This window comes from Eschrichtius robustus, chromosome 2 (assembly GCF_028021215.1).
Source record: "Eschrichtius robustus isolate mEscRob2 chromosome 2, mEscRob2.pri, whole genome shotgun sequence".
NCBI classification, from domain to species: domain Eukaryota; kingdom Metazoa; phylum Chordata; class Mammalia; order Artiodactyla; family Eschrichtiidae; genus Eschrichtius; species Eschrichtius robustus.
In genome coordinates this window covers 106,153,972-106,170,762 of record NC_090825.1, presented here as the reverse complement: position 1 = coordinate 106,170,762, position 16,791 = coordinate 106,153,972, and the positions used below count along the sequence as shown (strand labels likewise).

General features: G+C 38.7%; 1 protein-coding gene across 1 annotated transcript in view; it reads right to left on the bottom strand.

Annotated features, from left to right (window-relative positions):
* Positions 1 to 16,791, bottom strand: part of CCDC192 (coiled-coil domain containing 192) — a 194,251-nt gene that overhangs the window by 49,860 nt on the left and 127,600 nt on the right. Inside the window, exon 5 of the mRNA XM_068534392.1 lies at positions 15,054 to 15,186. Coding sequence (XP_068390493.1) covers positions 15,054 to 15,186 — 133 coding nt within the window. The remainder of the gene's footprint in view (positions 1 to 15,053; positions 15,187 to 16,791) is intronic.

The following is a 16,791-nucleotide window of genomic DNA, read 5'->3' as shown; positions in this document are numbered from 1 at the left end:
AATTCAGAGTAATGATAGTAAAGATGATCCAAAATCTTGGAAATAGAATGGAGAAAACACAAGAAATGTTTAACAAGGACCTAGAAGAACTAAAGAGCAAACAAACAATGATGAACAACACAATAAATGGAATTAAAAATTCTCTAGAAGGAATCAATAGCAGAATAACTGAGGCAGAAGAACAGATAAGGGACCTGGAAGATAAAATAGTGGAAATAACTACCTCAGAGAAGAATAAAGAAAAAAGCAGGAAAAGAATTGAGAGTCTCAGAGACCTCTGGGACAACATTAAATGCACCAACATTCGAATTATAGGGGTCCCAGAAGAAAAGAAAAAGAAACGGTCTGAGAAAATATTTGAAGAGATTATAGTTGAAAATTTCCCTAAAATGGGAAAGGAAATAGTCAATCAAGTCCAGGAAATGCAGAGAGTCCCATGCAGGATAAATCCAAGGAGAAACACGCCAAGACACATATTAATCAAACTATCAAAAATTAAATACAAAGAAAATATATTAAAAGCAGCAAGGGAAAGGCAACAAATAACAAACAAGGGAATCCCCATAAGGTTAACAACTGACCTTTCAGCAGAAACTCTGCAAGCCAGAAGGGAGTGGCAGGACATATTTAAAGAGATGAAAGGGAAAAAACTACAACCAAGATTACTCTACCCAGCAAGGATCTCATTCATTTTTGATGGAGAAATTAAAACCTTTCTAGAGAAGCAAAAGTTAAAGAATTCAACACCACCAAACCATCTTTACAACAAATGCTAAAGGAACTTCTCTAGGCAGGAGACACAAGAAGGAAAAGACCTACAAAAACAAACCCAAAACAATTAAGAAAATGGTAATAGGAACATACATATTGATAATTACGTTAAATGTAAATGAATTAAAGGCTCTAACCAAAAGACACAGACTGGTTGAATGAATACAAAAACAAGACCCATGTATATGCTGTCTACAAGACACCCACTTCAGACCTAGGGACACATATAGAGTGAAAGTGAGGGGATGGAAAAAGATATTCCATGCAAATGGAAATCAAAAGAAAGCTGGAGTAGCAATTCTCATATCAGACAAAATAGACTTTAAAATAAAAGCTATTATGAGAGACAAAGGACACTACATAATGATCAAGGGATCAATCCAAGAAGAAGATACAACAATTGTAAATATTTATGCATGCAACATAGGAACACCTCACCACATAATGCAAATGTTAACGGCCATAAAAGGGGAAATCGACAGTAGCACAATAATAGTGGAGGATTTTAACACCCCACTTTCACCAATAGACAGATCATCCACAATGAAAATAAATAGGGAAAAACAAGCTTTAAATGACACGTTAGACCAGAAGGAATTAATTGATATTTATAGGACATTCCATAAAAAACAATGGAATACGCTTTCTTCTGAAGTGCTCATGGAACATTCTCCAGGATAGATCATATCTTGGGTCACAAATCAAGCCTTGGTAAATTTAAGAAAATTGAAGTGGTATCAAGTATCTTTTCCAACCACAATGATATGACACTAGATATCAATTACAGGAAAAAAAAATTGTAAAAAATACAAACACATGGAGGTTAAACAATATGCTACTAAGTAACCAAGAGATCACTGAAGAAATCAAAGAGGAAATCAAAAAATATGTAGAAACAAATGACAATGAAAATAAGATGACCCAAAACCTATGGGATGCAGCAAAACAGCTCTAAGAGGGAAGTTTATAGCAATAAAATCCTACCTCAAGAAACAAGAAAAATCTCAAACAACCTAACCTTACACCTAAAGCAATTATAGAAAGAAGAATGACCAAAAAAAATCAAAGTTAGCAGAAGGAAAGAAATCATAAAGATCAGATCAGAAATAAATGAAAAAGAAATGAAGGAAACAATAGCAAAGATCAATAAAATTAAAACCTGGGTCTTTGAGAAGATAAGCAAAATCATAAACCATTAGCCAGACTCATCAAAAAAAAAAAAAAGAAGACTCAGATCAACAGACTTAGAAATGAAAAAGGAGAAGTAACCACTGACACTGCAGAAATACAAATGATCATGAGAGATTACTACAAGCAACTATATGCCAATAAAATGGACAACCTGGAAGAAATGGACAAATTCTTAGAAAAGTACAAGCTTCCAAGACTGAACCAGGAAGAAATAGAAAATAAAAAAAGACCAATCACAAGCACTGAAATTGAAACTGTGATTAAAAATCGTCCAACAAACAAAAGCCCAGGGCCAGATGGCTTCACAGGCGAATTCTATCAAACATTTAGAGAAGAGCTAACACCTATCCTTCTCAAACTCTTCCAAAATATAGCAGAGGGAGGAACACTCCCAAACTCATTCTACGAGGCCACCGTCACCCTGATACCAAAACCAGACGAAGATGTCACAAAGAAAGAATACTACAGGCCAGAATCAATGAGGAACATAGATGCGAAAATCCTCAACAAAATACTAGCAGACAGAATCCAACAGCATATTAAAAGGATCATACACCATGATCAAATGGGGTTTATCCCAGGAATGTAAGGATTCTTCAATATCCGCATATCATTCAATGTGATACACCATATTAACAAATTGAAGGAGAAGAACCATATGATCATCTCAATAGATGTAGAGAGAGCTTTCAACAAAATTCAACACCCATTTATGATAAAAACCCTGCAGAAGTTAGGCATAGAGGGAACTTTCCTCAACATAATAAAGGCCATATATGACAAACGCACAGCCAACAACGTCCTCAATGGTGAAAAACTGAAACCATTTCCACTAAGGTCAGGAAGAAGACAAGGTTGCCCACTCTAACCACTATTATTCAACATAGTTTTGGAAGTTTTAGCCATGGCAATCAGAGAAGAATAAGAAATAAAAGGAATCCAAATCAGAAAACAAGATGTAAAGTTGTCACTGTTTGCAGATGACATAATACTGTCACTGTTTACAGATGACATGATACATATACATAGAGATTCCTAAAGATGCTACCAGAACACTACTAGAGCTAATCAATGAATTTGGTAAAGTAGCAGGATACAAAATTAATGCACAGAAATAAATCTCTTGTATTCCTATATACTAATGATGAAAAATCTGAAAGAGAAATTAAGGAAACTCTCCCATTTACCATCGCAACAAAAAGAAGAAAATACCTATGAATAAACCTACCTAAGGAGACAAAAGACCTGTATGCAGATAACTATAAGACACTGATTTAAGAAATTAAAGACAAGACAAACAGATGGAGAGATATACCATGTTCTTGGATTGGAAGAATCAGCACTGTGAAATAACTATACTATTCAAAGCAATCTACAGATTCAATGCAATCCCTATCAAACTACCAACGGCATCTTTCACAGAACTAGAAGAAAAAATTTTACAATTTGTATGGAAACACAAAAGACCCCGAATAGCCAAAGCAATCTTGAGAAAGAAAAACGGAGCTGGAGGAATCAGGCTCCCTGACTTCAGACTATACTACAAAACTACAGTAATCAAGACAGTATGGTACTGGCACAAAAACAGAAATATAGATCAATGGAACAGGATAGAAAGCCCAGAGATAAACCCACGCACATATGGTCACCTTATCTTTGATAAAGGAAGCAAGAATATACAATGGAGAAAAGACAGCCTCTTCATTAAGTGGTGCTGGGAAAACTGGACAGCTATATGTAAAAAAATGAAATTAGAACACTCCATAACACCGTACACAAAAATAAACTCAAAATGGATTAAAGCGCTAAATGTTAGGCTGGATATTATAAAACTCTTAGAGGAAATCATAGGCAGAACACTCTTTGACATAAATCACAGCAAGATCCTTTTGACCCACCTCCTAGAGAAATGGAAATTTAAAAAAATTAACAAATGGGACCTAATGGAACTTAAAAGCTTTTGCACAGCAAAGGAAACCATAAACAAGACGAAAAGGCAACCCTCAGATTGGGAGAAAATATTTGCAAACAAAGCAACTGACAAAGGATTAATCTCCAAAATTTACAAGCAGCTCATGTAGCTCAGTATTAAAAAAACAAACAACCCAATCCAAAAATGGGCAGAAGACCTAAATAGACATTTCTCCAAAGAAGATATACAGATTGCCGACAAACACATGAAAGGATGCTCAACATCACTAATCATTAGAGAAATTCAAATCAAAACTACAATGAGGTATCACCTCACACTTGTCAGAATGACCATCATCAAAAAATCTACAAACAATAAATGCTGGAGAGGGTGTGGAGAAAAGGGAATCCTCTTGCACTGTTGGTGGGAATGTAAATTGATACAGCCACTATGGAGAACAGTATGGAGGTTCCTTAAAAAACTAAAATTAGAACTATCATATGACCCAGCAATCCCACTACTGTGCATATGTCCTGAGGAAACCATAATTCAAAAAGAGTCATGTACCACAATGTTCATTGCAGCACTATTTACAATAGCCTGGACATGGAAGCAACCTAAATGTCCATCAACGGATGAACGTGTAAAGCAGATGTGACACATATGTACAATGGAATATTACTCAGCCATAAAAAGAAACGAAATTGACTTATTTGTAGTGAGGTAGATGGACCTAGTCTGTCATAGAGTGGAGTAAGTCAGAAAGAGAAAAACAAATACCGTATGCTAACACATATATATGGATTCTAAAGAAAAATAATAGTTCTGATGAACCTAGGGGCAGGAGAGGAATAAAGACACAGACGTAGAGAATGGCCTTGAGGAGATGGGGAGGGGGAAGGGTAAGCTGGGACAAAGTGAGAGAGTGGCATGGACTTATATACACTACCAAATGTAAAATAGATAGCTAGTGGGAAGCAGCTGCATAGCACAGGGAGATCAGCTCGGTGCTTTGTGACCACCTAGAGGGGTGGGATAGGGAGGGTGGGAGGGAGACGCAAGAGGGAAGGGATGTGCAGATATATGTATACATATAGCTGATTCACTTTGTTACACAGCAGATACTAACACAAAATTGTAAGGCAATTATACTCCAATAAAGATGCTAAACAAAATTTTCAATTAGGTTTGGACTTCATCCGTTTCATGTGGATTTTATTTCTCTAGTGTAATCTTTATGTATTATGTTTTTTACCCTCCCTCGATTTGAAATTCAATCGAGTTTTCTTTTATTCTAGCTTAACTTTCATAAGCAATGTGTTTAATACAGTAGATGCATGTAATAAATCAAGGAATAATGTACATAAAATTTCACTAATGTAGAAAGACATGTGTGAAATCAGTCATTTAGAAAGGATAAGAATATTAATTTATTGCCTTAAATTAAGCAAAAGGAAACGATGTAATTGAGGCAATAAAAGACTAGTTAGTCTTTCATTTTTCTTTGGGAATGTTTTTAAAGAAGGACCAAAGCCTTTTCATGTAATATAAATTAGAGTGTTCATTAGCATGTGCTGATGGGGAAGGAAAAAATAAAACCTTAAACCAGTTTCTATTTTCTTAAGAATTTATTCTGAAGTGAATTTTTAGCATCTTGACACTGCTTTATTGACAAAGAAATTAAGGTACTTTATTTTGTTTGCCAATATTCCCACATATATGTCTTTGTTTAGAACCCACAGTTTCTGCTAAATAAATTACTTCCCTTTGGCTTTAGATCAAAAGCAACCTCAAAAGGACATATTTTCTCAAATTCAATCACTGACTCTTGGGACTTACATGGAAAAGTTATGGTTATAAAAAAGAAAAGATCAGCCACTTGCATCTGAAGATGTTTATAACATTAAGATAGATGGATTATACAATGTCTGCTTCTAATATTTTCTCTTCTGATGATACAATTTAAAAAGATAAGCACTGATTCTTACTTTCATAGTAGTGAGCTCTGTGTTTCCCTCATCATCCCCCAACGTTCTCTTGGATTTGAGGTGTTAATTATATTCCACTAACCTTCCCCTCTAAGATCACAAGGCTCTTAACTGCTCAGATCCACAAATAACATCAATTAGGTAAATGTGGCGTTTCCACTCTCTCGTGCAATCCTGTTTAACTATCAGTCTCATGATAATACATCTAGGATTCTGTAGCATGGTCCTGGTTTCAAATATTTTTGAGTATGGATGTAAATTTATATGTTAGAACTCAGGCAGTGGTTTGATTTTTAGTTCTAGTAATATAATCACTATAAATATATGAGACACTAAAACTTTGAAATGAAAAGTGTATTTTAAAAGAGTTCTCATTTTAAAACTGCAGGTAATCTTTTAAAAACAGTTATATATGAATTAATTAACATTATATATTACTATAAATAAAAGTGAATAGTGTCTGGTGGTGGCATACATTACAAAAAGTAAAAGCATATTGAAACTACCTTTTGTCAGAAATTTACTTAGCAACATGGCATAAGATGAGAGGTCTTGGCACTCATCTTGAATTAGAAAAACCTATTCACTCTAAAGAGCTATCAAAATTGTTGCTCTGGTCAGCTGGGATAAGGGCCTGGAAGGGACGATTTGTTAAACAGTTGAGGTCAGAATCCTGTCATAGACAGTTCAGTGTGATAAAAATTTTGCCATTCAGTTATTTTTTAAATTTAGGAGCTTTTAAGATTTAAGGTAATATTATGATTCTATAGAACTAAGTAAGTTTTATTCTGCTGACCTGAGTCTTGTAATGCTTGTTCTGCCTTTGAGGACTCATAAGAATTCTTGTTTTCATCTATGCATGAAGCGTATGTGTATCTCTCCACCACCTCTCTTGCATCCTTTTATTTCCTTGACCTCAGAGATTCACCTTTTGGAGTTATAAATGATCACTTTATGAGAATACAAATTCTGTTTGTGGCTGAGGGCTCCTCCCTTCTTTGTTTGACAAGTTCTATACAAAGTTCCCTGGAATAGGAACAGGATTCCTTCTTTATTCACTAGAAATGACCCAGGAAGAAAGGGGCCTTTGGATGACGTCTAGACTGTTTATGTTTGTGGAGCAGATGTTCTAACAGTGTGCCCAGGTTGAAATGACAGCTTGTTACGGCAGGACTTCAGGTCTTACTGGAAAATCGTAGCAACATTCTCAATGATAATTTCTGGGATTAAGGAAAGCATCTGCAGAAGGGCAATAATGTTTTCAGATCTTGCAGGCACTGATTATTATGCTAGCATGATTAACACACTTCTCCTGGATCCAATGCATATTAAGCAAATCAGGAATAATGCTGTGCCTCTTACATTAGCTCTTTATTTCTTCTTAGTTCTATGTTCTTTGTCCAGTATCAAATTGTGGCTTTATTTAATTGAAAAAATTTAAAGGCATAGTAGGGTAATCTGGTCCAAGGCAGTATATCTTTAAAAACAAATATTCTTCCAGACTACTACACTGCACATATGTATCGAATATATACATAACAGTATAAATTGAACCCAATCCCACTGGCCAGAAAGAAATCCTGTGTCTTCAAAGAGAAGTTTTCCGCCTCTCCAGGACAATCTGGTCCTAGGCATCCTTTCTAAATTTGATTTGATGAGCTCAAGCCCCCCACAAGTATCCACTCATTCTTCCAAATTTATGCATATGACCAATGTATCTAGCCTCTAACTTCAACCTCCTATCAGGAAACACTGAGTCATTAAATAAAATAACATTGTGATTTCTGGGGAATACAGGAGAGAACATCGTTCCCTTTTTGTACTTTGGCACCAAGAGGTTGGTATCAGGAATGGCTGCACCAGTATCTACAGCTGACTGACAGTTGTTTGCAACCTCAAACTCTCCAGTTTATCTTCTGTTGACAAAGAATTCTCCATCTGCTGTGTGTGACAAAGGAGTGCTCACTATTTCTCTACACATTTCTTGGAAGGAAACATCTTCCTTCTCGCCTCTGGTCTGGGTTTTTTAGCAGTATTTCCAAATAGCACATGATCTTCTGGTGATCATAGCAGTTTCCACGGTTAAGTAAGAAACCTTTGAAATTGATCAAGCTCCAATTCCCATGTGCCTTGTCTGACATTTAGCTGGTGCTTGCCCTTTCATCCAAACTCTCTGGATACAGAAGCCAGGAGACTTAAAAAAAAAAAAACAAAAAACAAAAACTATTCCTAAGGGATGGACAGAAGGAAGGGAGCACCATTTCCTGATAATAGTATAATTCCAAAATTAGTCTTACAAACAAAGGAGGGAGGGGACCCTGACATCATTGAATTCCCACAGCTGATATAGCTAGCAAATACTGGACCTCAACCAAAAATTTCAGAATGGATCTTCTTACCCTTTGCTAATTTTAAAATAAATAGATTTCCAGACTTTTTGCAAAGAAAGGGCTTAAATACGCACTTTGCAAATGATAGGGAGAGAAAGAAGAGAAATTTTGTACTTTCCTCACAAGATAAAACTGATCTTCATCTCATGGCCGTATTCTCCAAGTTTATGAGCTTTAACTAAAATAGATTAAAGGGGACAGTGAAAAGTATTTGGTTTTTTTTTTTTGGCTTCTGTCCAGGAAATTTTCCCATCTTTTTTTATCTGATAGTGTCCCCTAGCCCTTGACCTCTGGCACCTGACCCAGGTGTGATAAAATCCCATTGCCTTGGCCATAGCAGTTGATCCAAGGGTGATGCAAGTAGAGTCAGTCAAACGGCCTCCTTGAGATTTCTGTATAGATTCTGTGAGAAAGAAGTTCTGTTCCCTTTAGTTGGGTACAAATTAAGGTTCTTTGGTTGCAAGTATTATAAGCCAATGCAGACTACTTTAAGCAAAAAAAGAGTTTATTGTAAGGATATGAGAAAGCTCTCAGTGTTGAAGGAAAGCTTAACAACCTGACCTCGTGGAGTCAGCCTCAAGAATACGGGTATCAAAATAGACAATTTCTTCAGGGGGCAGGGCCCAACCTTCGGAATGAATTAGCTCTAGCTTTTTTCTGCCCTCCCTCATTCAACTCAACTCAAGATTCAAGTTCCAGAAAAAAAAAACAAGTGTGATTGGCTCAGCTAGTCACAAGCCTTTTCCTGGGTTAAGTAGGAAAGGGACACTGACTGACAGTCCCCCTGGACTGCAGAGAACAGGAGAGGCATAGTTCCCCAAAGGAAAACCATGATTCTTTTACTAAAAGAAGGGGGAAGTAGTTCTGAGCAGGCAGAAACTGATGTTCACCAAAGATTGATAAGCCAGGGCAGCCAGGGGATCTTTCCTGATCTGTGCCTGCAATAGCTCAAATGGGGCCAGTAGGCAAAGAAGAGCCAAGTGAGCAGTCCAGAAACCCTGCTCAGCCTCCCTGCCAGCCTTAGCAGCTCATACATTTCTGTTTAAACCAGTTTCATTTTGGTTTCTGTCACTTGCAACCAACAAAGTCCTGAGTGATGACTAGTTTTTATGTGAGTTATTTTTAGGCCTAGAGGCCTCTAGAATGGCCTTTTGAAAATTAGAACCACCCTCAATTTGTACATATTGAATAAGTAACATTTCTTGGGATCTTCCTGCAATAAGTCCCTAAGCTTTTCAGGGACTCCTGGAGGAGTTGTTTATCCTTGAGGGAACTTCTGAAATCAGTGAGAAGACTTTGGCTTTGGGGTTCTATTCCAGGAAACAGCTCTATTTCAGGAAGACTTCAGTGGACAAAGGAAGAGGCAACCTGACAGGTAATCTCTGAATGAGACTAGGGGATTATAAAGAAAAATATAAACTATTTCTATGAGGTAAATACTAAAACTCCTTAGGAACTTGTTATACTTAAAAAGCACACCTTGAAGTTATTATTCCTACATTCTCTCATTTTTCCTAAGGTTAATTTCTGGTGTTTATTGGCCTAAATGTGAAATATCCCACAGTGGAATAGTTTCTGTATCTAAGGATTCAGTAGGAGTACCTAAAAGAAAACTCTTTTCTGCAAATATAAGGATAATTATGTGGGTGGGAAAATCTCCACCTTTTGTTTCCCTGAGTTCTTGTCACTTTCCATCAAGGCAGTAACACAGCTGGCAGCAATAGGAAAGTGCAGGCTGCCTGTTTGTGCTTTGATCAAATGTCACACTGAGCTTCACGCAATCTGATGCCATGGGTGGTGAGCAGCGCTTTTGACAAAGTCCCAGAAGTTGAAACAGTGAGATCCCAGGGTCCTCCTTGTTACTTTCTTAGAAAACTCTAGGTAGACAGGCAAAAAAAAAAAATCTGTGTTCAATGGCAAAAGAAGGTTGTATGCAGAACTATTAGTCAAGAAATTGGTTCCTACTTTGAGGAATAGCAGCCTTTCCAAGAGCTGTGCTGAGAGACAGTAGAAGAAGAGAGGATGGCATTGTTTAAAAGACTAAATACAAATGGACAACTATTCAAGACTAGCCTTACTCCAATAAATATTAATATGACCGCTCTCTAAAAGCTTGGGATTCTACCAAGGCAAGATTTTATTTAGGCCCAAAGCATTCTCATTAAAATACACTTGACAGGGTGTTACATCTTTGTGAGGATTATTTTAATCATTGTTTTGTTTTGTTTTTTTTCTAACTGAGATAAAATTCACATAACATAAAATTCACCACGTTAACCATTTTAAAGTGTGCAATTCAGTGGTCTTACTGTATTGACAATGTCTGTGCAAGTGTTACCACTATCTTATTCCAGAACATTTTTATCACCCTCAAATCCCTGTTTTCTTAACATCTAGTTGCAGTAGGAGTTTTGATCCCAAGGAGGTTTGCAGGAGGAGAAATAAAAAGAGGGAGAGAAGGTTTGGGCTGAGTGCCTGGGGATGGACATCATGATAAAAAGATACTCTTTAGAATGCTAGTTAGAGTTGGCTCTGGGGTTTTGGCAAAGAGATATATCTCCTGACTTTCATAATTGTGTAAGACAGCAAGTATGATTCTTAAAATTAATGGGATAGTGTTTAAAAATAATTTTGTGTCACTGAAAAGTCAATCTTACTACAAGCCTCCCTCAAAAGTGTGTTTGGCTCTATTCAGACCGTGAGCCCTGGGAAATGCCCTGGGATGTACCTGTACTACCTGGGAGAGTCTTCTTAATGAGAGTAAAACCAAGAGATGACTTAAAGTTGATACGGCTTTCAGTGGGACAATGGGAACTTGCCTGTGGGAACTAGATATATGTTATTTGATATACCAGCTGTGCATATTAAGAGAAAAGAATTAAAAGGAAAGAAAAATCCAGAAGAGTGCATTCCCTTTAGTATGCTAGCTTGAAGTCTATAAACCAGGTCCTAGATGTTCTGGTCAAAGAGACAAGCTTTCATCTTAGCAGGTGACTTGATGCTCATGTGCCAACAACAGGACTTAGTCACCAAGGTCCTTTACAAAGTAACTTTGTGCTCCAAAACCAAAGGGAGCAAAGATGGTTTCGAAATCTAACCTTAGGTTCCTGCCTACTAATGTTTACCAAAAGGTGGACTCAAGCTTTGAACGTGTATAATAGGCGTTTCACTGAATTCTGTGAGTGAATTAAACTGTGAGCACTTCAGGTGCAGGTTGTGGAGATGAGGCAAGGAATCTGCCCTGGGCCGTGATTATCTGTACAAAGTAAAATCAACAAACAGGGATCAGGCTGTAAGTAAGTTTCCTGCTGTGCCAGTTTTATAATAATGGTGTTTTTCTTTTTGGTTGAACTTGCCATTGACGAAAATCATGTATTTCCTTGGAGGTAATTTAAGTACATAGCCAATGAAATAGTTTTTCTGTGTTTACGTGTTAAAAAAAAGTTTGGTAGCTCACTGTTTCATCAATTTGAACATGCTTAAAAGTATTCCTAGGATTCCAGGACATTCCTCGGATCAGAGGTTGAATGGCAACCTTATAAATAGTCTTACTTAGAAAATGAACCAAACAGGGAAAAATTGTGCACATTTGCATAAAAAGAAATTCTAATTTATTTGGATCCATCTCTTTAATCTGCTTGTTATAACTATAGGCACTGGTTTGTAACTATAGCAGAGAAGTAGCTTCATGTTAATCCAGATAGCAAGTCACTTAGAATCAACACTTTTTCCCCTCTTGCAATTTCAATTGTTACAATAAGATTGGCTTTCAGAGTAGGCGGCCACGATGTCCCTTGATGGAGGCTGGAAGGGGTCTCCTTTCCCAAAGTGGTTCATTCTCCATCTACTATGGGGTCCGAAGTTATACTGCTGGACATTTATTTCTTGGATCGTGAAGGTCTTTTGTTCATCAAGAAGAATCTACTTAAAAAGTGCAAATACACATGGATGGGTGACTCATTAAGCATTTTATTATATTTTAACTTGATTACCAGCTGAAAGTGGATCGGACATGTTGGTTTTGTGCCTCACTCTTTCTTTCCTGCAATGGGCTCTCCCTTCCTTTAAGGAAGTATTCTTCTCCCAGTCCAGCTCTGTGCTTCTGGGAGCCACTAGTCACAACATCCTCCTTTCCCCCCCTTATTTCCCTGTGCCCCTCTGCCCGGCGGCTGGTGCATGACCAAGCTTGTCCAACCATACTTCCCCAAGCCTGGCTACAAAGATTGATTCATGGCCCCGGATGAGTACCCAACCCAAGCCAGGACAGAGTATTTTCTTGTACTTTTTCTAACTGGAGCTGGTGGAAAAATGCTTTTTTTCCTCTCTGGAGGAGAGACAAGGAGGGCAGCCCTTAGTTAATTGTGGCCATGTGTCCAGACTCTCCTGACATCCCACCTGAGGGAATGAAAGTCTCAATGCAGAGAGAAGCAGAGTGGAGAGACACAGGTGCCCTGATGGGATCTGAGACCCTGAATCTATGGGACTCTAAGGCTGATGGCATGCTCTTTCTTAGTTTGTTTACACTTGTGCCAATAAATCACCCTTTCTCCTTAAACTATTATAACTGGGGGCATCTGCCATTTGCAAACAGATGTCTGAAAACCAAAAACAAGCATTTTATAAAAGGACACAGGACTAACTAGGGAAGGAGTGGTGTTCTGGTCAAGGACTGTGTGTGGGAGCTGGGTCAACCCTAATTGTCCAGTGGTTAAATGGGATTCATCGTGTGTTAAAGTTACCTACATCTTTTCAGACTTTACTTTCGAATCAATTGAGAGGTAGGGCAAGGTGACCAAAGTCTCTGAGAATGAGAGCTCATATTACTCTGGGGCCACAATGGCCTTGACAATCTCCTGGGTTATTGAATGCAGGGTGAGGCTGCATGAGACCCATGGGAGAGTAAGATTGTGCAAATATTTGGTTTAAGACCTTCCTGCTGTATGTCAGTCCACTGACTCAGGTTCTCCACCAAATAAAAGAAGCAACACATGGGTTGAAAAGGGAGTCCCTGCTTTCATCCATAATTGACCTTGGAGTACTTGACTTTATTTAAATTGATATCTGTTCATAATACATTAGGGTTTTTGTTTTGTTTTGTTTTTTCCTGTACAGGTAGTTTTCTTCCCTTCTAGAAATATAGAGAAAAAAATGGACGAAGAAGCAAAGGTGGGATTTAATGTTTTCCAACCTCCCTCCACAACCATTAGAGTCCTCGTGCCCCAGTACTATTTTAATTTTGACCCATCAAACTCTCAAAGGGACAAAATCATCATCAGATAGCAGATGATATTATTTTTGTCAAAAATGAGAGTAATGAGAAGTAGATACCTTGCAATGAAATCTTTTTTTCCACTAGGTTCAAAATACAGTTGAGAAGTTGAAAGCTTCTCTCAGGCGAGCTGGAGAACTTTCTCCAATGTGCTGTACAATCATCATCAGCTGCTGCTTATGCAACCAATTTGAAATATGGCCATGATGCCTTAGAATCAAGACCTTTAAATGCATAATATTCTCTATTGGATTTTATTCTTTTAGGTTTCAAGGTGGTAAAAGCAAATTAAACTGTCTTTATGTTGTTCTGTGGGAAGAGCAAAGGCTGCGTTTCAAAGTGATGGTGTTAACATGCCATTTCAATCTCGGGAAAGTGCTATTCAAAATTGAAAATGAAAACCAAACTCATATTAAACAGTTTCCCATGTGGTCAGGATGCTGGGAGTGTCTCACTTTCTGCAGCCACCGCGCCACCTGCTTTGTCCTCCTCCACTATTTCCACATTCCTCCTCTTTTTTCGTAATTACTTATGAGCAATAAAGGAAGCAGGAGTAAGAACAATTGCATGTTCCTGGCTTTACAAGAGTGCTGCACATCAAAGGAAGACATTCATCCCAAGGAATCATAGTTTTGCAAGAGGTCCACCAGGCAGAACGAGGTTTGCTATTGCTGCCCCAGAGCAGAGAAATAGCCTCACTGCACCAGAGCTGCGCTGGCGCCCTGGGGTGATTGCCCAGGTTGCCATACATGTCTGTCCTGGGGCAAGGTAATACTCCGCATCTCTAAGCCTGTGCCTATTCTTGTGGAATCCGTAAATGTACTTGCTTCAGAGGTTATTCTGAGAATTAAATGCACGTGAAACACTTAGCAAAATGCCTGCCATGTAGTGTTAAATGTGAGCTCATATTATTGCCGATGATGACAGTCCGAGGGGTTTTCTCCCCCGGGTTTGTTGTCATCTCTGAGAGAAAACTGTTTTAAAAATCCAAACCAGAGTGGCTATTAAATTTTTCTGAACCAGCCAGATTTCATTCCCAACCAGGCTTCCCTGTTTGTTTCTAGCTCGTTAGCCTGTTGTTGAAACACAAATTCCTTTCCTTCCCCATGCCCGTCTTAGTCAGTCTATCGGCCCGTCTACGCTTTTAGGCAAGCCCCTCTCCTTGCCCCACTTCAGAGCCCCATCCCTGGGGGCCTCAGGTCTCCTCCTCGGGCCCTGCTCTTCCCTCACTGCCACCCAGCAAGACACTTCTCAGACGTGTTTCAGTCCCCTCTTCAGTCTCAGGGACTCTTCTTTAAGGAACTGCTTATTCATCCCCTGCCTCTCACACGGTGAAATCACACCCAGCCTGGAGTTAGGAGTTTGCGTGCTGTCTCTAATCATGCAGAAGGGAGGTCGGGCCAGGCCAGCCCACTGTTGGCCCAGTACGCTGCCTGGCACTGTGGCCTTGCTTTCTGCTTTGTTGCCAGAAAAGCTATACGCATCACCTAGGACCAAGGGCCAGTGTGTGACTGTCACATGGTAATACTGACCTCTAGGGGCTGGCTTTCCTTCACATAGAGTCTTTATCTTCTCATTGAGTTCCAGGACTGTGATGGCAGCCTCTTGCTTAGCTGTTGCCAAATCAGTTTGTAGCTTTTCCAGTTTCCTTTTGTGCTTTAGTTTCTTAAAAAAATAAGAGTTTCCATCACTAGAGACAGATGCATCAAAGGAATAAAAAGAACTAATGATGTCTGAACAAACAGGGCCTTTGAAGGCCAGCTTAGGTGAAATGCTCCCTGTTCATCTAGACTGAGTCCTGTGTGAGGTACATGTGCTCCTGTCAGAGCACTGGAATCGCCAACAATAAAAGCCTACTCTCTGCATCATTGTATCTTTCACCCTATTAAATGGTTTTTAATCTGGATCTGAGCCTTGTGTTTTGGCTGCTTATATATAGAGGCAATTAGAAAAGAACTCTAGTTGGCAGTCTGCATTTTACCATTGAAGTGCCAAAACCTAAAAACATCTGATTTTTTTTCCAATCTGTAAGTAGACTCACATGAAATAATCACAGCCTTGATTCTGTCAGTTTTGCCCTAACACCATAATGGTTTGCATTCAAATAAACTCTAAAACATGTGATGCTACCATGAAATGCTGATGTTTATAAATATTTACTCTGGTATCTATTTAGAGAAAGTGGTCAGTGGTAAGAGGGTTTTCAAGCAATTGAAACAGCAAGGACAGGAATTCCTTGCTATAAAATAATCTGATTTATGACATCGAGACCTTTGAAGGAACTACATTAAGAAGTTGTTACATAACCAAAGGATTCCCATTGAAACTGTATGACTAGAAAGCTCCATTTATGGTTCTCACGATGGATTTATCAAACTCGGATTTCTCTGCAACTACAGAGAAGCTGTCTGTTGTGAAAAGTGCTGCGTTTGCATTTTTGTGTTGCTGCCTTTCCACTGAAGAGCTCACCTTGCCAAGTCTTTGTGGGCTGGTAATTAGGAAGCCCAGAAAATAAACGACTAACATTTCTTATCAGACATAAATCTTCAGATAAGGAAAGGAATAGTTTTTGCTCGCCAGGGAACATGGTGTTCCCCGATCTTTAAAAAGAGTAGACTCAGGTAGCAGGGAATCACTCCCTGTTTTGAGAGTAAAGCCAATAAAATCAGTTTATCAAAGATGGGATTAGGTAGTCACAGACCTCTCATTTTACAGACAGCAGGACAGGACTTCACGAAAGCTTAATTAATGGCATATGCCCGGATAAAAGAAAATGCATTATTCAAAGGAGAATGGTGGTCAGGGAACTTCATTAAAGAACGTTACAGGGGTGGAAGTGGGCAGAATTTACTCAGCCCGTCCAGGTGAGAGGCGCCCTGAGCCACAGACGTTCTGCTAGAGGGGCAGTTAGTATTCATGTGCTCATTTTATCATTGTACTAATTATGAATCACCCCTTTGGTGTTAGACACCATGCTGGCCAGCTGTTAAAACAGTGCTGGTAAGATCTCTGCTCCATGCCACTAAGACCTTCTTACTGTCTTTCTCTGTGTCTCTGTTCGCCTAAACCCTTCACAATTTGGCCTGTCATGCAGCTTAGTTCAGGGAGAGACTGAACTGATGAAGAGATGCAGGTGCCTAAGTATTTGGTAGCTGTGTTTCTCCCAGTAAATTGTCTTGCTAATCTGTACTTCTCTCTCTTGTAAATTGGTTTGCATTAGCTTGTTCATGCAGACCTCATCTAGCCCAGGTCTATGGTGATCACACCTGT